General features: G+C 35.6%; 1 protein-coding gene across 6 annotated transcripts in view; it reads right to left on the bottom strand.

The window, feature by feature from the left end:
* The window catches only part of NRK (Nik related kinase), a 141,731-nt gene that overhangs the window by 17,566 nt on the left and 99,975 nt on the right, over nt 1–24,190 (bottom strand). For 4 of the 6 annotated variants that reach the window (XM_059909951.1, XM_059909946.1, XM_059909947.1 and 1 more), the window contains 8 exons: nt 14,496–14,563; nt 12,602–12,696; nt 10,054–10,151; nt 8,627–8,991; nt 6,749–7,085; nt 3,908–4,094; nt 3,306–3,461; nt 1,000–1,143 (listed from right to left, as the gene is read on the bottom strand). In XM_059909951.1, the coding sequence (XP_059765934.1) occupies nt 1,000–1,143; nt 3,306–3,461; nt 3,908–4,094; nt 6,749–7,085; nt 8,627–8,991; nt 10,054–10,151; nt 12,602–12,696; nt 14,496–14,563 (1,450 nt within the window). The remainder of the gene's footprint in view (nt 1–999; nt 1,144–3,305; nt 3,462–3,907; nt 4,095–6,748; nt 7,086–8,626; nt 8,992–10,053; nt 10,152–12,601; nt 12,697–14,495; nt 14,564–24,190) is intronic. The other 2 variants (XM_059909950.1, XM_059909948.1) reach the window with 2 other exon arrangements.

Genomic DNA, 24,190 nt, shown 5'->3' with positions numbered 1-24,190 from the left:
CTAGAGAAAGCTGGATAAAAAGTAAAGAAATCTGTTATCCAGATGTGCAGTCTGTAAGCCACCCAGATGTTTTCAAAAACTAAATGTTGCTTCTGTGTGCCTCAAGCAACTATAAATGAATGACCAAAAAATCATGACACTTTAGTATATCTGTAGAGGATTTCTCTAACCAAAACTTAAAGCAAAGTTAATCATATTTAGGACTATACATAATCATTAATTAATGTGCAATATCGTTATTAGGTACAGACAGGAAGTATATAAACACATAAAATTACTGTGATTAGCATAATTTTATTCTACAGTCAAACCATTTAAAAAATTTTTCCTAATCTTTCAACAGTCATTTTTTTGCCTAAAGTCAGCATTAATGTTAGTGCTTTCCTGATACCAAGTACTGTTTAGTAATCACAATAATTATTAACATCCATATACTTGTTCTCTCATATGTCAAGGTTCAGGATCTGACTGACCAAAACTAAGAAGTTCAACTACTATGTGGGAAGAATGGAGAGATCTTAGGGGATCCATTCTTGTTACTAGTCCTATCTGTAGGCCCTTATTATACAGCTGTGGCAGAGACAACAGAGTCTCATTTTTATCCAATTATTGTCCTTTTTGTTCTTTGTTGCTTCTAACACAAGAAAGGTATATAGTGGAGGTTAGTGTGGTCGTGTGTGCATGGGTGGGTGAAGCTGTGAGTTGTGAAGATGTAGGTGGCTCCTCAGAAAAGACGTGAAAGGATGCAAATGGCATGGTTTTTCTTGTCACTGACCTAGGACAGGTACATTACAATCAAATATCCAGACACCAAAGGAGAGTCAGAAGTTTAAATTGTAAATAGGTAAGAAAATACAAGTAGGAAAGCCTGGTGTCCTAATTAAAGTTTATATTTAAAGTGCTTTCCTATGAATACTTTCACTTGAGAAAGTCTTTAGCCCAGTTTGCAACCTAATTTATCTGCATAATTACTCAGTTAATTTTAGTTCTTAAACAAACCGGAGATGGTAATCAGCAAATTGAGTGGCTCTACAACTTGAATTTGACGGAATGGTCTTCGCTTTATAAGTTTAGTAATGTCTGCCTTTCCGCTTCTGTCCATCAGATACAGATTTGATCGAGTTCCCAACAGCAAATTCACTCCTGTTCGTATATAAAAAGAAAAGTGCTATATTAGCTCAGATTACATTTTTATAATTGAATTTATACTAGTATTTTTGCTACTCCAGTGTGCTGATCTATGTAAAGGTGACGTTTATCATCTTAGGCTAATGTTAACTTCATTCTGTGTAAAAATGAACTCTCTGACAACAGAACAAATTTATTTTCATTAAAATATTGAAGATAATACCCTCTGGCAATATTCTACTGGCTGGTGTCTTGTTTGCCATCACACAAATAGAACTTTATGTATATCTCAGCACCTTTTAGTAGTGTCCCAAACTTTATAAAAATCAATCAACCTTTTTGAAAGTTACCATTAAATATAAAAGATGCCTAGTATATATCAAGTCTTCAATTCAGTTGATTTCTCATTGCTAACTGTAACATGGTTTTAATGCTTTTAGAATAATTGCATGTAAATTGTTTTTAAATTGAGTGATTCTGTGTTCACACATATATTAAAAAAACTTATATTGCTAAATGCCTATAAAATTAGTTTCTACTTTCATGTATTTACACTCCTACACTCTGTTATTTGTGTGCTGGCTCTATTCATTCTAATAGAAGCACTGTTTATAGACTGAATGAAAAGACTAAAATAGATTGAAGTAAAGTTAGAATATACTTCAAATGGGGGTCAGGATCAAGATGGTGGAGTAGAAAGACCCTGAACACACCTCTCTCTATGGGCATACAAAAATTACAACTATTTACAGAGCAACTGTCTATCAGAATGACCTGAAGACTAGCAGAAAAGATTTTCCACAACTAAAGACATAAAGAAGGAGCCACAACAATATGGAAAGGAGTGGCAGAGATGTGGTTTAGTAAAGACCCACACCCCAGGGTCGATGACTCATAAACAAAAGGGATATCATAACCACAGAGGTTCTCCTCAAGGAGCAAGGGGTCTGAAACCCACATTGGGTTCCCCAGCCTGGGGGTCTGGCACTGGGAAGATGAGTTCCTAGAACATCTGCCTTTGAAAATCAAGTGGGGCTTATGTTCAGGAGAGCTGGAGGGCTATAGGAAAAGGAAATTTCGTTCCTACAGAGCATGCACAAAATCTCACATGCTCCAAGTGGCATGACGCAGGGCAGATGCAGTAGTGTGAAAGATGCCTGGGTCAGAACCACTTGTTGTTCTTAGAGAATCCCCCTGGAGAGGCATGAGGCAGCTGGGACCCCCCTGAGGACTGAGACACTGGCAGCAGCCATTTTGGGGATCTCGGTCTACCACATTGACACATATTATAATCTTTTATTTTTCAAAATATAAAATGACAAATGATAAAAATTAGTTACTAGACATTAAATTCATCTCTGGGTAGTTTCCTGACTGAAATGATAATGAAGTAAACTTTGCTTTCTTGTTATCTGATACATTATATTAGTAGAACTTTGAGGATGGCTTATTTTTTCCCAAGTTGTTTAATCCACATAACTATAATGTTTGCTACACTGCTCTATTTTTAATTTAAAATTCTGTCTCCTGTTCAATCATACATTAAGCAAAGTCTATGAAACTGAAGGTAGGAGGTTGGCATTTATTTTGGATTTTTCCCTTCCTTGAATTCATTTATTCTGTTTAATTTATGATTCAGACCCGCTTGAGGTAAAATATTGTCTCAGCATTACCAATGTGGTTATAATTCTTCTGGAACAAAGGGTTGAAAAAGTCTATCAAAGTTAAGATATTACACAAGGAACTTTCTCTACAAATCCACAAGATATTTTAAAAACAAGAACCTGAAGAAATTTCTTGTAATATCTTATTAGGTATTATATGTTGCATTCTGCCCAAATTAAAAATACTAAGCTTGAATTTTCAAATAATCATAACCTAGTCCGATTTTATATTTTAGCCAAGTTAATTCGGGCCGTAAAGAAAAACAGAATAAAAAGGATAGGGAGTAATTCAAACAGCAAACTGCATTGAGTAAAAATAAATCAGCAAATAAATAAATAAGCAAGTTAACAACTGTGTGTGTGTGTATATGTATGTGTATATATGTATATACTTGGAAATGGTTTTTCAATAGCAAACACATGTTTACATCTATGATTTTTCACAAGTTTGCTATATGGATAAAAATATATTCTTTAAAATATAACAACTCAGTTTTAAGAAACCAAACTCACCCCACAAAGAACCACAGCAGATCTCAGAAGTGAATTCCTTTTCATACATGTGGATTAGTGGTTTTTTACATTCAGGAGAGACATAGAGTGGGTTAACATTGACTTCAGAGGGTTGCTTAGATGATTTCTCAGGTACTTCCACTAATCCAGCATATACTGTGAAGAGAAGATATTGAGAGAACTTACACCATATGTGCTTGAGTGTTTCCACAAATGAGACATAGCTTAGAAAAATTCCTTTTCCTTTATTGTATTTTATTTTTTTTATTGGAGCTATAATTTCTATAAATACTAAACCATCAGGTAACACAAATCAAGATGGTCAGAATACATTTCTGAATATGAATATACTTCAAGTTACTGTGATTAGATTGCAAGTACAATCCAGATGAGGGACCCAATTTCTCAATTGTAGTTCAAATTTAGGTGCCATAAAGACTAAGTGAAGAGTAGATTTAAAAATATATACACATCCATCTGAATTTATGTCAACTGAGTATCAGAATGATTTGATTCTTTTCTGATAATGAACCAGTGGCCAAACACTGTATTTAATATGTGAACAGACTGCAGCATTTGGAGATTATATTAAGTGCACTTACAGATGGCACTGGCAAAGTCAGCATTTGCGGCCCCTTCAGAACCGTTGGAAGGAGATGAGTGGCTGGCAGAAAAACCTGATTCTGTTGATACTTCTGATATGTCCATAGTGTCATTCTCATCACCAGGTGCTGCAGGTGCAGCGCCTGAGGCAACGGCATTTGAGGCTTCACTTCTACCACCTGACTCCTAAAAGATGATTAAAACTTTATTTTGACTTTATTAGGAAATTAACAGTGAGAGAAATATGATATGCCTAGGGGTTATTTGAAAAAGAGAATACAAAATTTGTAACATCTTATAATTCTTTATCCTTATAAAATCCACATTTACCAGTAGAACTCAACAATGTTATCAGAAAAGAAATAACTAACCTATATTGAGACAACTGATGCCAAAGTAGGAATTCAAGGAGCATGAACTCCTTAGCTGTATAATTTACGGACCTAAAATTTGTGGAGTTTTTACTATGCATTAGATATCCTGCTAGGCATCTTATTTACATATTGTTGTGAATCCTTGCAACAACCCAAAAAGTAAGTAAGATTATCTCCATTTTACTTACAAGGAAACTAAAGCTTAGCAAAGTTATATAATTTATTCAAGGTCATAGAGATAATTAAGAGGATCAGAGTTTGAAGCCAAAGTCTGTTTGATTCCAAAGCTTACATTCAGCTATGCTATGGTAGATTCATTTCCATTTTGTCAAATGACAAAGCTAATGATGGAAAATCAACTAACACAAATTCAAGAGTGTGAACATGCTTCAGTGAAAATTTAGCCAGATTCCATTAACTTACAGAGAAGAAATTCAAGGATAAAAGTCACAAAATGTGACAGAATTTATGTGGGATGCCATATCCTGTGGAAAAACATACCAACAGTTTTTGGTAAGCCTGTTTGCTGATAAGCATTTCTTTGTTTCTAAACAGTGATTGAGACAGTTGTGCTGCCCTGTCAAAGACTTGTTTTTATGACCTTTCCTGCCACAAAAGTGTTGTATGGCAACATGTCCTTTTAAAATTAAAATAAAAAGAAGATCCATTCACTCTGTAAATGTCAAAAACATTTCTTAAGATAACTGGAGATACCCAGGGGTGCTATGAAAACTGTGCTGGGACATCCTGTTTTAATGTCTTTAATTAAGATAAGTAGGTAGGCAGTTAGGTAGGTAGGTAGTAGGTAGGTAGGATGGATGGATGGATGGAAAGATAGATAGATAGATAGATAGATAGATAGATAGATAGATAGATAGATAGAGAGGCAGACATAGATACTTTCTCACTGATGTTGCTTTCCCATTGGAAACCATCTAGGGAGTTTCCTCCTTCCTTGTCTTCTTTGTTTCCTTCCTTCATTGATTTCTTCCGTAATTACTGTATGACTGCCATAGACGAAGCCCTAAGTTGGACCCTGGGATTGTGTGAGTAGGTAACAAAAAGTAATCAAGGATGGATTAAAAATAGTTCCTGCCTTTTAAGAGTTTACAATCTATCGTGACAGAAGAGCAAGTAAACAAATAAATAAATTACAAAGTCATAAGTACTAAAATAAAACGATGGGCAAAATGCTTGCAAGTGCAGATGAAGAGGTGTGTAATTCTGCCTTGGGAAGTCAAAGATGATATATGAGTTGAACCATGAAGGATGACTAGTTCACAAGCAGAGAAGAGGTAAGGGGAAGGCTTATAGACAAAGGGAAGTGCTTGAACAAGGTCACTAATTCATGAAAAAGCATGGCATCTTCTAAGCTAGTTATGATAGGACAATAGGCTGGGAAAGTAAATTGGCATGATTTTTCCTTTGTCTGGAATCTCATCTCTGTTTTCAGATATCCAATACTCCTCATTTGTCAAGAATTAGTTCAAAAACCACGTGTTCCAGGAAATCTCTGTGATAATTCCTATTTATCTAGCATATGTGAAGCTACTTGAGTATTTTAAAACATATCTATAAAGTCTGTAAATATTTTGTGAATGACAAAATAATTGTCTAAACACAGTACACTACTTCTGTTTTAAATTGTATGTGTTAACACTTCTTCAAAAAGTTAAAATAGAAGATAGCAATTCCACTCCTAGGTATATAGCTCAAAGAATTAAAAAGAGGGACTCCAACAACTGACACTTGTACACCAATGTTCACAACAGCCAAAGGTGAAAATGACCCAAGTGTCTATCAACATATGAATGGATAAACAAAATGTGATATATTCGTACTACAGAATATTATTCAGCCTTAAAAGGGAAGGAAATTCTGATACATGCTACAAAATGGATGAACCTTGAAAATATTATGCTAAGTGAAATAGACAGACACAAAAGGACAAATATTGTATGATTCTGCCTATATAAGGTACCTACACAGAAAGTAGAATAGAGGTTATTAGGGACTCGGGGGAGGGATAATGGGGAGCTAATTGTTTGTTTGAGATGATAAAAAATTTCCAGAAATGAATAGTAGTAATGGTTGTAAAACATTGTGAATGTACTTAATTCCACTGAATTGTACACTTAAAAAATGGTTAAAACATAAAATTTTATGTTATGTGTATTTTATCACAATAAAACCTCCCAGAAAAATGTATGTGTTAAGAGACACTATCCCAAGCATGTGATCTGAGTAATAAAGGTAAACAAATAAGATATTTTTGTCCCTGGAAGAAAATAGGAACCATCCAAATTAGAAGAAATAAAGATCTATCTAGAGCTATAATTAAAAATCTTTAAGGCTTTGGGATAGAAGTTTAAAATATATTTGTAATGGCTGGAAATATGACATATCACATGAAGAAACGCATTCACAAGGAGAAGAATTCATTCTCCTTTTCAAATGGTGCATTACCTCTGGTTTATGTTCAAATTCCTGGGATACTGGTCTATCCAATACTGGATCATCTATCTCTGAGCAATTTTCTTCTCCATTGAGTTCAAGGGCTTCACTCTCTTCATTGGTTCCACTGACTCCCTCATTTCCATTACCCCCTTTGCGTCTTCTTCCACTGTCTGTATTGGCTCTGTGTCCTTCATGGTCTCCAATGGCTGCACTGCCCCCAATGGCTGTACTTCCTCCGTGGCTTCTACTAGCTCTCTGGCTTCCATTGCTGCCGAAAGTTCCTTCCCCTCCATCACTTCCATCTTTACCATCTTGCTTGTAGCTTCCACCTCTGCCACAGCTTGGCCTGATAACAAGATCCGATTAATGATAGAAAACCACCCAACAAAAACATATTTGAAAGTCAACAAATGAAACAAAATTAGGATGCCTTACACATATGTACTATCTCCAGGCATGTTTTTGTTCTATGTGAACACTACTGGTATGATATAGATATGAAAAATGTCCCTATGTCCTGTCAATCTTAAATATTGAATTAACACCATAGCCACTGTCAATTCCCTGGCTGCATTTGGATGGCAGATGGAAGAGAACTTGCATCCTTTATTAGGAACATGTGTTAGGTTAGTAGCAATAATATGTTTTATTTCCTTAAACCGTAGACTACTTCATGCATTAGCAACTTCACAGCCACATGAATGATCAAGCCCATATTTTTGGTTCAACCACAACATATTTAAATAATTCTTATAATATATGTAATTTATGTTAATTTAAACACGTGCCTTTATTTTCTAACATGTGTATTGTCTGCTTTGCAACAGATTTCCATTGATTGTTCTACTATTATCACCAGGAAGTTCAGTAATATAGATCTCATTAAGTTAAGATAGTCACTTAATTATTTGTTAAGAACACCAAGCTTAGCAAAATGTCTCAATGATCTTTTGCATAAGGGACAACATAAACATGTACCTATGATAATTCTAAAAGCAAATGGATTTGAGAACAGAATTCCTGGTAGTTTTTTAGTTGGCAAAAAAGAAAAAATGTTGCATGAATTGTAGTCTGTTCTGTCAGGTATATCCCCAGTAACATTTGAAAATTAACAAAACAAAATATGGATTTCAATATTATAAAGCAAACAATTCTCCCACTGTTAATTATTTTTCTAAAAATATACTATATTAATGAATCACCTTTGAGAGCAGTTTAAATACAAACCATAAGCACATGTAAATAAGAACACACTGGCTGCTTATAGAGCAGGAACAAGTAACTATATATATATAGCATACTGGTGGTATGCCAAAAACACTACTTCACTAAATATTACCACTTTGAGCAGCTACTCTATAAGAAGATAAAATTGAACGAGCACTGAATTTAGTTACAGCAGTTTTCAGAATCCCAAGGATTATGCTATGTTAGTAAGTTGGAGCTTAAAACTATCAAGTGAGTATCATATTTGCACTTCATTTTTCTCAGCAAATTTAGAGATTTTGTTCACAAACATCAGGGCTTCAACTTACAATTATTAAGAGGCACACTACTTAATTTGTCAGCCCATTTCTCACACTCATTGTGTCTTACAGGGTAGAATGATTCAGTAGCATTAATTTTAACAGAAACACCCAGACAATTCCAGTTATAAAGAACCTAATAAATAGTTGAATGCTAATAAAATATAGTATTACAAGAAATGCAAAATTAAGTGTTTTGCATTAAAACAATTTAAAATGTATTGTTGAAAATCAACCATTTACCAACATGCAAGTGCAATTCATTTGCCCTCTTGGTAATAAATTTTGAAAGTAAACCAAAGATGCAAATAGTTTTGAAATTATAAAATATGGATAATGCAAGTAATCCAGAAAAACCAACCTTGGCCAACTAGGAGCATCATCACGATTATTGCCTTTGTCATCAACAACCTCATCATTGTCGTCATCGTCTTGGTCTTCACCAGCATCATTAGCCTGATCAACCTGGTTATCCAACTCATCACAGCCATTGTCATGGTCATAAGTATCTTCATAAGCATCATTAGAATCATCATCATCACCATCAGTATCAGCACCAGCATCATAGAGTTCAACATAATCACCATCCTCTTCAGGTGGCTGAATGACAGGTGCAGGAGTTAACCAATCATTCCGGAAGATTTCAGAGAGTGCATTATAGCCTACCCATTCATTTGTCAAGTAAACGGGGGGTGATATTTTTCCTACTTTAAATCCATCTGGAACCTGTGTGCACAAGAAAGGTTAATGTAGTCTCTAGTAGCCTTTCATTTTCTTCTAGATTGGAAAGCTTCCAGGCTGATAATATTTTAAAATGTATTTTCAATTGAAATGAAGATGTTCACTCACTATATAGAGCCAACATTTTTGTGAGGATGAGCTGCCAAAACCCAAACCTCAGGCTATGATCATTAATGGCCTTTCTGGATCACACAGGGCAAAATTTACTCACTTTGTTTTTTATTAGTCCTACTTATCTGCTGAGAACTAGACATTTGGTTTTGGTGCTGGAGAAGAGAACAGATAATTTAACATTCTAGAGAAGACAGTCACTTTTTTCCTTTTGTTTTATGCTTTGATATTGGGATTAGCTCTTAAAATTGATATGTTAATTTCCCAGCTCTGGTTTTATACAACATAGGCTGTATTAAAGTAATGTAAACACTTCTAAGAAGTAAATTAATATAAATTCACCTTTAAGTATGGTATGTGTCCTATAAGCAACCTCTGAGCAATCTGAAAGGGGTGTATGGGTAGTAGGGTAGAGGTAATTACAAAAGTAAAACAGAATGATCTGAAAGCACACTGCAAAAATAATTAGAAGGCCTTTTTATTTATGAAATTAGAAAGCATTTTATTTTTCGCTAAATGTTTTATCTTTATGCATTGCCTTATCATCCACGGAATGATATTAGACAAAAACTGAGCATCTAAACCTTACTCCTTAATTTGAGATTAGTTTCTACAAATAGCTTTTTATCACTCCTCTCCTGAATATGATCTGACACAAGAATGTGAAAGTAAAATATTTTATGATCGATTAAATGTTTTTATATTTTACATCACAAAATATTTTACATTAAATGTTTTTACATCGATTAAATTTAATTTCTAGATTTCATATTCTGCATACTGACATACCAATAGAAATATATATTTGAAAGATTAATTTAAAAACTGAACACTTTAGCCTTTCCCTCGAATGAAGATGAAAATATGTAAGTTAAAAGAAATTGAAAATTTAAAAGAACAGATATAAATGCGTTAAGAGTTAAGATGGAAACCTACATGGATGTCAACCAGCAACCTCTGATCAATAGTAGAATAAGGTGGTGATGACTGGGACCTCCTCCTGGTCACAGGGCTCTCTTCCTCAGAAGAAGATTCTGTGGAATGCCATAAAGACATTAGTAACAGTTGTGATCACAGCCATTGACTTCATTTTTATAGTGTACCAGTTCAATCCCTTGGTATTTTTCTTGTAGCCTCTTTCCATTCTGGAGATATCACTTGATAAATTCTTATGGGGCTAAGATCCTATGTTCTGTTTTCACAGGTAGTGACAGGCTCACGGTTTGTTCTGTTAGACCTGCATGGTTTTTCTGTTTTCAGCATTAAGTGTACATTTGCTAGGTATTTTTCTCTATCTGTGTTAACAAGGTACACAATAAGACTGGTATACAGATAGTCCCATGAAAAAAAGAGAATGTATCAAGAATAGGAAGGGCTGGGTGGTATTTCTGGCCTCCCATACTAATCAGTAGAAAAAGAGCCCAACAGTATATTAGAAGGTGATAGATTAGACAAAACTTTCAAGAGGAGAGTTGACTCTTGAATCTTAATCCCCCAATTTCTAATCAATGATATATCTTCAAGTATTTCAATACAGTTGAGAAGTGAACAACTGAAAAGTGGCAAATCTTAGCCCTTTTTATAAAGCCAGGAACCTTTCTATAGAAGCTCTCTGCAATAGAACTTTCTGCAGTAATAGAAATGTTCTGTATCTGCATTGTCCAATACAGTAGCCACTATCCACACATGGCTATTGAGCATTTGAAATATGGCCAGTGTGTCTGAGAGGTCGAATTTAAAATCTAACTTCATTTTCATTTTAGTTTTAATTTTAATAGCCACATTTGCTAGTTGTATCACAATGCACAGCTCATTTCTATAGTGTAAATACTTCCATTTAAAATGCAAATTTGCCTGGATTAGAAGTCTGGATTTTTGATATTAAGACTTGTGGTATAGTAAATAACATCTGTGGTTAAAATAGAGTGAGAATATTTAGGCTCAAAGATCAGTAGATCTGGGTGAGTGTACTTAGAAAAAGCTTCACTAAGGGGACTCTCAAGTCCCTTTTTATTGTTTTTGTGTGCTTGGAATTTGAAGATAAATAGTACTATCCCTCTTTTATTTGCAGCCTTTGTACTGAACACATCTTACAATTTGTGTTCACATCTTCTGACACTGCTGTACTTTTGCAATTTAATATCTTTCCGTAGGAAACTATTTTCTCTCAGGTCTTTTGGTGTGTCATTAGGCTAAGTAAGAAGTTTGGGTGAATGTCTGAGATTTTGAGGCAAATTTGTAGTAAGGTGTTCTGATTTCCTGCATCATGAAGTATGCAGTCTCATGGGAACTTCAAATCATCTATGTAGCACACACAATAAAATAATAGAATTTTAGAGCTAAAAAGAACTTTAGCTATTATCTACACAGATACTCTCCCTTTCTCCCTCCCACCACTGTTCCTAAATGCTTTGGGGCTTAGTCCAGAGTTTCCTTATTTCAAAATATACAATATGAATAAACCTTAAAGTTTTAGTTGTTTCTTCAGTATTAGCAAAATTAACCCTAGTCAAACCAGAAAGATTCTGGGGAAAAAAGTCCTAAAGTTTCTCTTCACACAGGCTTATCTTATTTCTCACAAGATAATATTTCTGCACAAGGGGACACTACCATTTAAAAGAATTAGGCCATTATCTGAGTCTCCTAAGAAGAAGAATGGGATTTTAAAATTCAGGTCTTCGACTATCTGATTTTCATACAGTGTACCTATATATCCCTTTAATTATTGACATTTTAATAAAATCTATATGCTATATTTTACAGACGACTTGGGGACTCAGTCAGGCATTTTTCCCTTACTTAACTTACTTGAATTGCTTAAAAGTAGATAGTGCCAGATTTTATGACCCGAGGCATAACTTTTCACTTTGTTTATCTGATATTTCACAAATCTATAATTCATTTAAACTCTCTCAAAAGTACATCACAAAATAAAATACTTATTTGAAATTCATATCACAGTTTGTAAAGTTATTTTCTATGATTTTATTGATTAATTTTTCATTTTGAGTAACTACATTAATTTTTAACATTTAAGAGCTACTGTATATATCTTACTTTGGGGAGGTGAAATAACAAACTGATAAATAAAACACATGCCCGCAACTACTCCATTTAATATTTCAATATTCTAAAGATTGCCTATAAATTTTAGCCTGTTGTAGAAGCCTCTCTCAAATTCCTTTCCCAGATTTTTCACACATGGTATAGAAACTAAAGCTGAACCCCCTCTCCCGCCTCCCTAGACACATTTTTAACTACTACCCAACTGAAAGAAGAAACTTCAGAAAAATTACTTTCCATTTCTCAAAGGTCATCACTGATCACCTAGTTGCCAAATCCAATGGCCTCCTGGTCTTAATCCTACTTGGCCTCCCTGACACTATTGATTCATTCCTTCTTGAAATTCTTTCTTAACTTTTGCAAAATAAACTATTAAACATTAACTCCGTTTTGACTGTTTAAACTTTGTGCTTTGAATCACCTGATGCTGCTGGGCAATTTTGAGGATTTTGCGAACTTCTTTGTCTGATGTCAATGGGCTTCTGAGCTTGTTCCAAAAGAGACCGCTGAGGAACACTAATGAAAAGACAGAAAAGCATGTGCCACATCCTAACATTCATAAAGGGAATGTACAACTCCACATCAAGACCAACAAAAGTTTTAAGCATATGGGTATATATCAAACTAAAAAGAAGTAGAGCTTAAGTAATATTTTCCAATTTCCCCAAACCTGCTATTTTATCTAGAAGAGAGAAACAATTTCCAAAATATAAAAAATTGTCTCTATACAAGCATGTTTCCTTCACATATCATATTTATTTCTAAAAATTCCTATGAACTTTCTTTAAGCTAATATTCAGACATTATTACTACCTGGGTAAAACAGCAAGAAACATAAATTTATAGTATATGTGAGTATTTTAACATGATAAAAACATGATAAGTTATTTTTATGTTAAATATTCCACTATTATAATCCTGATTTCAAATGTTTGGAATTTGTGTTTTTTAATGTCCTGTTCCTAATTTAGATATATGGATAAATAGATAGGACACTTTAGTTTTCACTATTCAAAATCAGGGAATATTTAGAAAGTTTCTTTGGACCAGTGCTGTTAAATTTTATAGCTGCTTTGGAATTTCTATATAGGAAGGACTTTGGTTATTGATTTAGGCCTAGAACAGACAAGAGTCTTTTCTATGACCCCAAATTTCAGGAAAGACTTAAGTTTCAGTTAAATTGATTTCATAAATATAACCATATTTAAAGTAAATATATTTGCAATTCATAAATTCAAAACCCTTTTTTGTAATAAGAACAACCAATTCCAGTTTAATAGCAATATTGATTTTTATATACCCCATGTTTATCAGTTATATTGATTTTATATCATACCCCATGATACCAAAACAGATACACAAAACTAAACTGATTTCTCCCCCTTTGTTGTCAGAAGGATCATGACAACTCATTCACTGAACGCGTGGTAAGAGAAAGTTCCCAATCTTGCTTTAAAATTTTTCAAGATTTCTGCACACCAGTTAAATCTAAGGACACAAATACATGGGGGTTTTAAGGAATAATAAGATAAGAATGTACATACTAAATACTATCAGCTCTATGCCATCTGACCATACTGTTCAGAATCTTGAATACAGTAAGTACTCAATAAGTATTTACTGAATGACTGAGTGAATGAATATAGGTTAAGTTCTCTCCACTATGAGTTGGAGTTGGAAGGGGTATGATTTTCAAGGAACATCTAAATTAAAATTTAGCATTCAAATATAACACATTGCATACATCTAAAATATGAAACATGATTTTTGAAAATTACTGAAGATTATCAATATTACAGAGTTAAAAATTACAGTGACTGGCATAAAATATTGCTATAATATTGAGTTTTAGATTTGATTTTCCCTATAGGTTATTTTAGGTTTGCCCATTCTGTGGCATTAGCTTCTGAGGTTAGCGATTGTGTGTGTGTTTTATCATGTAGTACATCACGAATATCGTGTAATTGAAGTGTACATGATACACATGAAACTTCACATCTTTTTATTGTAAATTACTAATTGAACGCTGTCCAAGAATTCACTGTTGTTTCTGTTATTAAATTGTGAATGTTACCAGCTAATCATCAAACTAAATAACACTGAGATTGCAGTATGTCCAAAGGTGAAAGATCTAGTTAATGGATTGTTGCAGTTTTAAGGTTTTAAATATGGGCCGGTGATATCACTGATGACTATGTTGTCATTAATATTTTAGTTTTGAATTCTCACAGAACTTAGTATCAAATAGATAAGCTTTAATTTCCCATATGACAGTAAATCAGAGTAATCTGAATATAGAAATCAGAGACACATACCTTGAAGAGAACTTGACACGATGTACACGATCCTGGTTGTAAGGAATAGAAATAGATCTCTCTTGGATCTTAAAGATACAATGCAATACTTTGGTAGAATTCTGAATCATACATTTTTTGAGTTATTAATTCATGGGAAAATGTCATTCTTCACAAAGAGATGTTTTCTTAAAAATCCAGCTTATAAAATCTGATTTTCATAAATAGATTGTATTTCATTATTACTTATAGTATAACATTAGAACTACTTAACCATAATTTTTGAATATATCCTTGAATTTTAGTATAACAACAGATTCTGGAGATCATATAATCAAACACCCTCATTTATTATTGAGGAATCTGTATCCCAGAGATGGAAAATGACTTTTCTAAGAACTTTACATCAAGTCAAAGGATATCTTTAATCAGACTGTAGGTCTCCCACCTGCTAATTTAATGTTCTTTCTATGTTTTCATATTACTTTTTATACCAAGTTCAAACTTCCCACTCACTCACCCTTTCAAGCTAATACTAGATTTTCAAAAGTTGTAACCCACATACACATCACTAAAAACCTCTCAAGAGTCTAAAGTGTTCCTTCTTTATTTTTATTGGAGTATAGTTGCAATATTGTGTTAGTTTATACTGTACAGCAAAGTGAATCAGCTATATGTATACATATATCCCCTCTTTTTTGGATTTCCTTCTCATTTAGGTCACCACAGAGCACTGAGTAGAGTTCCCTGTGCTACACAGTAGGTTCTCACTAGTTATTTTATACATAGTATCAATAGTGTATATATGTCAATCCCAACCTCCCAATTCATCCCACCCCCCCTTTCGCCCTTGGTGTCTATATGTTTGTTCTCTATGTCTGTGTCTCTAGTTCTGCTTTGTAAATAAGATCGTCTGTACCAATTTTTTCAGATTCCACATATGTGTGTTAATATACAATATTTGTTTTTCTCTTTCTGACTTACTTCACTCTGTATGACAGACTCTAGGTCCATCCACGTCTGTACAAATGACCCAATCTCGCTCCTTTTTATGGCTGAGTAATATTCTGTTGTATATATGTACCACATCTTCTTTATCCATTCCTCTGTTGATGGACATTTAGGTTGCTTCCATGTCCTGGCTATTGTAAATAGTGCTGCAATGAACAATGGGGTGCATGTGTCTTTTTGAATTACGGTTTTCTCTGGGTATATGCCCAGCAGTGGGATTGCTGGGTCATATGGTAATTCTATATTTAGTTTTTAAAGGAATCTCCATACTGTTCTCCATAGTGGCTGTATCAATTTACATTCCCACCAACAATGCATGAAGGTTCCCTTTTCTCCACACCCTCTCCAGCATTTATTGTTTGTAGATTTTTTCATGATGGACATTCTGACAGGTGTCAGGTGGTACCTCATTGTAGTTTTGATTTGCATTTCTCTAATAATTAGTGATGTTGAGCATCTTTTCGTGTGTTCGTCGGCCATCTGTATGTCTTCTTTGGAGAAATGTCTATTTAGGTCTCTTGCCCATTTTTGGATTGGGTTGTTTGTTTTTATTGATACTGAGCTTCATGAGCTGTTTGTATATTTTGGAGATTAATCCTTTGTCAGTTGCTTCATTTGCAAATATTTTCTCTCATTCTGTGGGCTGTCTTTTCATCTTGTTTATGGTTTCCTTTGTTGTGCAAAAGCTTTTAAGTTTAACTATGTCCCATTTGTTTATCTTTGTTTTTATTCTTATTACTCTAGGAGGTGGGTCAAAAAAGATCTTGCTAAGATTTATGTCAAAGAGTGTTCTGCCTATGTTTTCCTCCAAGAGTTTTATAGTGTGTGGCCTTACTCATCTTTAAGAAAGTATGTATTTTTTCACTTTACAACTTGACTGTAATATCATAATCAGAGTTCCAAATACTTTTCAATTCTAAATAAATTAATTTTTATTTTATTAACTATTCATTCATCTAATACAGCAAAAAGACTCAAGAAAGAGCACATATAATGAGCCAGCTTCCATCAGTGGTGCAGATTTACCTTCTGCCAACATTAATATATAGGGCCATGGAGTGTTGCCTTGTCGGCTTAATTTAATTTTATCATCTCTCTAGGTTTCTACTCAAAATAGTTTTTAGCTACCCCCCAAAATAGATCATTCTGACATTCAACAAGGCAGTCATATTAGATTCTTTAGAAAGGAAAATTCAACGTTACAATAAAAAATAAATTTAGCATTTTCATGCTGATAAAATCACGCTATAGTTTCTGGAAACTATAATAACCTTACTACACTTTTTTTTCTCTTATGTAGTAACTTATCAAGGTTGTCTTTATACTCCAACAGACAGATACATAAGAAGTGAAAAATGTTGTCAATCGTTCACATGTTTTGTTAATGAATGTTTCCAAGTACAACCAGATGTTTGGCAGTATGCAGGATAAGCATCTGACTGACTTTTTCCACTTTTGATTCAGATAACTGGAATCATATTGACCCAGTCTAGGCCTCCTGGTTCATGAAGCTGATCTCAGAAAGTTTATTGAAACTAGTTTACCAGAGGCCAAAATTACTCAGAAGAGATAAAGGGCAAAAATAAGAAAGGCTAATACCTAATATGAATTGACTGTATTTGTTCTGAAAAATGGGGAGAAGAAAATGATAGTAAGAATAGCATATGTTATGGCAAATGATGTATTCCAAATCAACCAGACACAGCTCATTATATTTTGGGCTTAACGTATCATGCTTATAGTAATAATTCTTATCTGGGAGTAAGAGTAAAGTCATCATTTAATAAGGCAGAGAGGGGGACACATTGCCTCTTGTAATTAAATAATACAATCCAGCATATTTTCCTTCTGCCAGTAATTAGTATTTATAAAGCAGTACTCTGTTATTCATTTCAGAGGACTGTTAGTATCAGAAAGAACATATTTAAGAAGGATGGACCCAGCAATCCCTCTACTGGGCATATACCCAGAGAAAACCACAGTTCCAAAAGACACATGCGGATAGCTTCAAGACGGCAGAGGAGTAAGACGTGGAGATCACCTTCCTCCCCACAAGTACATCAAAAATACATCTACATGAGGAACAGCTCCTACAGAACACCTACTGAACGCTGGCAGAAGTCCTCAGACTTCCCCAAAGGCAAGAAACTCCCCACATACCTGGGTAGGGCAAAAGAAAAAAGAAAAAACAGAGACAAAAGAATAGGGATGGGACCTGCACCTCTGGGAGGGAGCTGTGAAGGAGGAATAGTTTCCACACACTAGGAAGCCCCTTCACTGGTGGAGATGGGGGGTGGGCGGGGGGGAATCTTCAGAGCTATGGAGGAGAGCACAGCAACAGGGGTGCTGAGGGCAAAGCGGAGAGATTCCCGCACAGAGGATCACTGCCGACCAGCACTCACCAGCCTTAGAGGCTTGTCGGCTCACGTGCGGGGGCAGGTGGGGGCTGGAGGCTGAGGCTCGGGCTTCGGAAGTCAGAACCCAGGGAGAGGACAGGGGTTGGCTGCATGAACACAGCCTGAAGGGGGCTAGTGCACCACAGCTAGCCAGGAGGGAGTCTGGGAAAAAGTCTGGAACTGCCTAATAGGCAAAAGACCATTGTTTCGGGGTGCACGAGGAGAGGGAATTCAGAGTACCACCTAAACAAGCTCCAGAGATGGGCACGAGCCATGGCTACCAGCACAGAACCCAGAGACGGGCATGACATACTAAGGCTGCTACTGCAGCCACCAAGAAGACTGTGTGCAAGCACAGGTCACTATCCACACCTGCCCTCCTGGAAGCCTGTATAGCCCGCCGCTGCCAGGGTCCCGTGATCCAGGGACAACTACCCCAGGAGAACACACGGCGCGCCTCAGGCTGTTGCAACATCACGCCAGCCTCCGCCACCGCAGGCTCGCCCCGCATTCTGTACCCCTCCCTCCCCCTGGCCTGAGTGAGCCAGAGTCCCCAAATCAGCTGTTCCTTTAACCCTGTCCTGTCTGAGCGAAGAACAGACGCCCTCAGGCAACCTACATGCAGAGGCGGGGCCAAATCCAAAGCTGAACCCCAGGAGCTGTGTGAACAAAGAAGAGAAAGGGAAATCTCTCCATGCAGCCCCAGGAGCAGTGGATTAAATCTCTACAATCAAATTAATGTACCCTGCATCTGTGGAATACCAGAATAGAGAATGAATCATCCCAAAATTGAGGTGATGGACTTTGGGAGCAACTATAGATGTGGGGTTGGTTTTCTGCATCTAATTTGTATCTGGTTTTATGTTTATCTTACTTTAGTATTTAGAGCTTATTATCATTGTTAGATTTGTTTATTGATTGGGTTGCTCTCTCCCTTTTTCATATATATATATATATATATATTTTTTTTTCCTTTTTCTCCCTTTGTGAGTGTGTATGTGTATGCTTCTATGTGTGATTTTGTCTGTATAGCTTTGTTTTTACCATTTGTCCTAGGGTTCTTTCTGTTGGTTTTTTGGGTTTTTTTTTAGTATAGTTTTTAGCACTTGTTATCATTGGTGGGTTTGTTTTTTGGTTTGGTTGCTCTCTTCTTTCTATTTTTTACTGCTTTTTTATTTTTAATAATATATATTTTATTTTTTATTTTAATAACTTTATTTTATTTTTCTTTCTTTCTTTTTCTTCCTTCCTTTTCTTCTGAGCCATGTGGCTGACAGGGTCTAGGTGCTCCGGCCGGGTGTCAGGCCTAAGCCTCTGAGGTGGGAGAGCTGAATTCAGGACATTAGACCACAGAGACCTACCAGAGCCATGTAATATCAAATGGTGAGAGCTCTCTCAGAGATCTCCAGCTCAACGTGAAGACCCAGCTCCACTCAACGACCAGCAAGCTACAGTGCTGGACACCCTATGCCAAACAACTAGCAAGACAGGAACACAACCCCACCCATTAGCAGAGAGGCTGCCAAAAATCACAATAAGTTCACAGAGACCTCAAAACACACCACCGGATGTGGTACTGCCCACCAGAAAGACAAGATCTAGCCTCATCCACCAGAACACAGGCACCAGTCCCCTCCACCAGGAAGCATACACAGCCCACTGAACCAACCTCACCCACTGGGGGCAGACACCAAAAACAACGGGAACTATGAACCTCTAGCCTGTGAAAAGGAGACCCCAAACACAGTAAGTTAAGTGAAATGAGAAGACAGAGAAATACACAGCAGACGAAGGAGCAAGATAAAAACCCACCATACCAAACAAACGAAGAGGAAATAGGCAGTCAATCTGAAAAAGAATTCAGAATATGATAGTAAAGATGGCCCAAAATCTTGGAAATAGAATATACAAGAAACATTTAAGAAGGACCTAGAAGAACTAAAGAGCAAACAAACAATGATGAACAACACAATAAATGAAATTTAAAATTCTCTAGAAGGAATCAATAGCAGAAAGACTGAGGCAGAAGAACGGATAAGTGACCTGGAAGATAAAATAGTGGAAATAACTACTGCAGAGCAGGATAAAGAAAAAAGAATGAAGAGAATTGAGGACAGTCTCAGAGACCTCTGGGACAACATTAAACACATCAACATTCGAATTATAGGGGTCCCAAAAGAAGAAGAGAGAGAAAAAGGCACTGAGAAAATATTTGAAGAGATTATACTTGAAAACTTCCCTAATATGGGAAAGGAAATAGTCAGTCAAGTCCACAAGCACAGAGAGTGCCATACAGGATAAATCCAAGGCGAAACACATCAAGACAAATATTAATCAAAGTATCAAAAATTAAATACAAAGAAAAAATATTAAAAGCAGCAAGGGAAAAGCAACAAATAACATACAAGGGAACCCCTATATGGTTAACATCTGATCTTTCAGCAGAAACTCTACAAGCCCAAAGGGAGTGGCAGGACATATTTAAAGTGATGAAAGGGAAAAACCGACAACCAAGATTACTCTACCCAGCAAGGATCTCATTCAGAATCAACAGGAAATTAAAACCTTTACAGAAAAGCAAAAGTTAAGAGAATTCAGAACCACCAAACCAGCTTTACAACAAATGCTAAAGGAACTTCTCTAAGTGGGAAACACAAGAGAAAGGAAAACACCTACAATAACAAACCCAAAACAATTAAGAAAATATCGATAACTACCTTAAAGGTAAATGGATTAAATGCTCCAACAAAAGACATAGACTGGCTGAACGGATACAAACACAAGACCTGTACATATGCTGTCTACAAGAGACCCACTTCAGACCTAGGGACACATGCAGACTGAAAGTGAGGGGATGGAAAAAGATATTCCATGCAAATGGAAATCAAAAGAAAGCTGGAGTAGCAATTCTCATATCAGACGAAATAGACTTTAAAATAAAGACTATTACAAGAGACAAAGAAGGACACTACCTAATGATCAAGGGATCAATCCAAGAAGAAGATATAACAATTGTAAATATTTATGCATCCAAGATAGGAGCACCTCAATACATAAGGCAAATGCTAACAGCCATAAAAGGGGAAATCGACAGTAACACAATCATAGTAGGGGACATTAACACCCCACTTTCACCAATGGACAGATCATCCAAAATAAAAATATAAAAGGAACCACAAGCTTTAAATGATACATTAAACAAGATGGACTTAATTGATATTTATAGGATATTCCATCCAAAAGCAACAGAATACACTTTCTTCTCAAGTGCTCATGGAACATTCTCCAGGATAGATCATATCTTGGGTCACAAATGAAGCCTTGGTAAATTTAAGAAAATTGAAATCTTATCAAGTATCTTTTCCATCGACAACGCTATGAGACTAGATATCCATTACAGGAAAAAACCTGTGAAACATACAAACACATGGAGGCTAAACAATACACTACTAAATAACCAAGAGATCACTGAAGATATCAAAGAGGAAATAAAAAAATACCTAGAAACAAATGACAATGAAAACAGGATGAACTCAAACCTATGGGATGCAGCAAAAGTAGTTCTAAAAGGGAAGTTGATAGCAATACAATCCTACCTCAAGAAAGAAGAAACATCTCAAATAAACAACCTAACCTTACACCTAATGCAATTAGAGAAAGAAGAACAAAAAAACCCCAAAGTTAGCAGAAAGAAAGAAATCATAAAGATCAGATCAGAAATAAATGAAAAAGAAATGAAGGAAACAGTAGCTGAGATCAGTAAAAGGAAAAGCTGGTTCTTTGAGAAGATAAACAAAATTGATAAATCACTAGCCATATTCATAAAGAAAAACGGGAGAAGGCTCAAATCAATAGAATTAGCAAAGAAGAAGGAGAAGTAACAACTGACACTGCAGAAATACAAAGGATCATGAGAGATTACTATAAGCAACTGTATGCCAATAAAATGGACAACCTGGAAGAAATGGACAAATTCTTAGAAAAGCACAACCTCCTGAGCCTGAACCAGGAAGAAATAGAAAATATAAACAGACCAACCACTGAAATTGAAACTGTGATTAAAAATCTTCCAACAAACAAAAGCCCAGGACCAGATGGCTTCACAGGCGAATTCTATCAAACATTTAGAGAAGAGCTAACACCTATCCTTCTCAAACTCTTCCAAAATATAGCAGAGTGAGGAACACTCTCAAACTCATTCTACGAGGCCACCACCACCCTGATACCAAAACCACAAAAAGATGTCACAAAAAAGATAAATATAGACCAATATCACTGATGAACATAGATGCAAAAATCACTAACAAAATACTAGCAAACAGAATCCAACAGCACATTAAAAGATTCATACACCATGATCAAGCGAGGTTTATCCCAGGAATGCAAGGATTCTTCAATATATGCAAATCAATCAATGTGATAAACCATATTAACAAATTGAAGGAGAAAAATCATATGATCATGTCAGTAGATGCAGAAAAAGCTTTCAAAAAAATTCAACACCCATTTATGATAAAAACTCTCCAGAAAGTAGGCATAGAGGGAACCTACCTCAACATAATAAAGGCCATATATGACAAACCCACAGCCAACATCATTCTCAAAGGTGAAAAACTGAAACCATTTCCACTAAGATCAGGAACAAGACAAGGTTGCCCACTCTCAGCACTATTATTCAACATAGTTTTGGAAGTTTTAGCCACAGAAATCAGAGAAGAAAAGAAATAAAAGGAATTCAAATTGGAAAAGAAGAAGTAAAGTTGTTACTGTTTGCAGATGACATGATACTATACATAGAGAATCCCAAAGATGCTACCAGAAAACTACTGGAGCTAATCAGTGAATTTGGTGAAGTAGCAGGATATAAAATTAATGCACAGAAATCTCTTGCATTCCTATACACTAATGATGAAAAATCTGAAAGAGAAATTAAGGAAACACTCCCATTTACCTTTGCAACAAAAAGAATAAAATACCTAGGAATAAAGCTACTTAAGGAGACAAAAGACCTATATGCAGAAAACTATAAGACACTGATGAAAGAAATTGAAGATGATACAAACAGATGGAGAGATATACCATGTTCTTGATTGGGAAGATTCAACATTGTGAAAATGACTATACTACCCAAAGCAATCTACAGATTCAATGCAATCCCTATCAAGCTACCAATAGCATTTTTCACAGAACTAGAACAAAAAAGTTGACAATTTGTATGGAAACACAAAAGACCCCGAATAGCCAAGGCAATCTTGAGAAAGAAAAACGGAGCTGGAGGAATTAGGCTCCCTGACTTCAGAATATACTACAAAGCTACAGTAATCAAGACAGTATGATACTGGCACAAAAACAGAAATATAGATCAATGGAACAGGATAGAAAGCCCAGAGATAAACCCATGCACATATCACCTTATCTTTGATAAAGGAGGAAAGAATATACAATGGGGAAAAGACAGCCTCTTCCGTAAGTGGTGCTGGGAAAACTGGAAGCTACATGTAAAAGAATGAAATTGGAACACTCCCTAACACTATACACAAAAATAAACTCAAAATGGATTAAAGATCTAAATGTAAGGCCAGACACTATAAAACTCTTAGAGGAAAACATAGGCAGAACACTGCATGACATAAATAACAGCAAGATCCTTTTTTGACCCCTCGCCTAGAGAAATGGAAATAAAAACTAAAATAAACAAATGGGACCTAATGAAACTTAAAAGCTTTTGCACAACAAAGGAAACCATAAACAGGACGAAAAGACGCCCCTCAGAATGGGAGAATATATTTGCAAATGAAGCAACTGACAAAGGATTAATCTCCAAAATATACAGACAGCTCATGCAGTTCAATATCAAAAAAAGAAAAAACCCAATCCAAAAATGGGCAGAAGACCTAAATAGACATTTCTCCAAAGAAGATATACAGATTGCCAACCAACACATGAAAGGATGCTCAACATCACTAATCATTAGAGAAATGCAAATCAAAACTACAATGAGGTATCACCTCACACCGGTCAGAATGGCCATCATCAAAAAATCTAGAAACAATAAATGCTGGAGAGGCTGTGGAGAAAAGGGAACCCTCTTGCATTGTTGGTGGGAATGTAAATTGATACAGCCACTATGGAGAACAGTATGGATGTTCCTTAAAAAACTAAAAATAGAACTAGCATACGACCCAGCCATCCCACTACTGGGCATATACCCTGAGAAAACCATAATTCAAAAAGAGTCATGGACCACAATGTTCATTGCAGCTCTATTTACAATAGCCAGGACATGGAAGCAACCTAAGTGTCCATCGA

Source organism: Balaenoptera ricei, chromosome X (assembly GCF_028023285.1).
Source record: "Balaenoptera ricei isolate mBalRic1 chromosome X, mBalRic1.hap2, whole genome shotgun sequence".
In the NCBI taxonomy this organism is placed as follows: Eukaryota; Metazoa; Chordata; class Mammalia; order Artiodactyla; family Balaenopteridae; genus Balaenoptera; species Balaenoptera ricei.
This window is presented reverse-complemented; position numbering and strand designations above follow the sequence as displayed.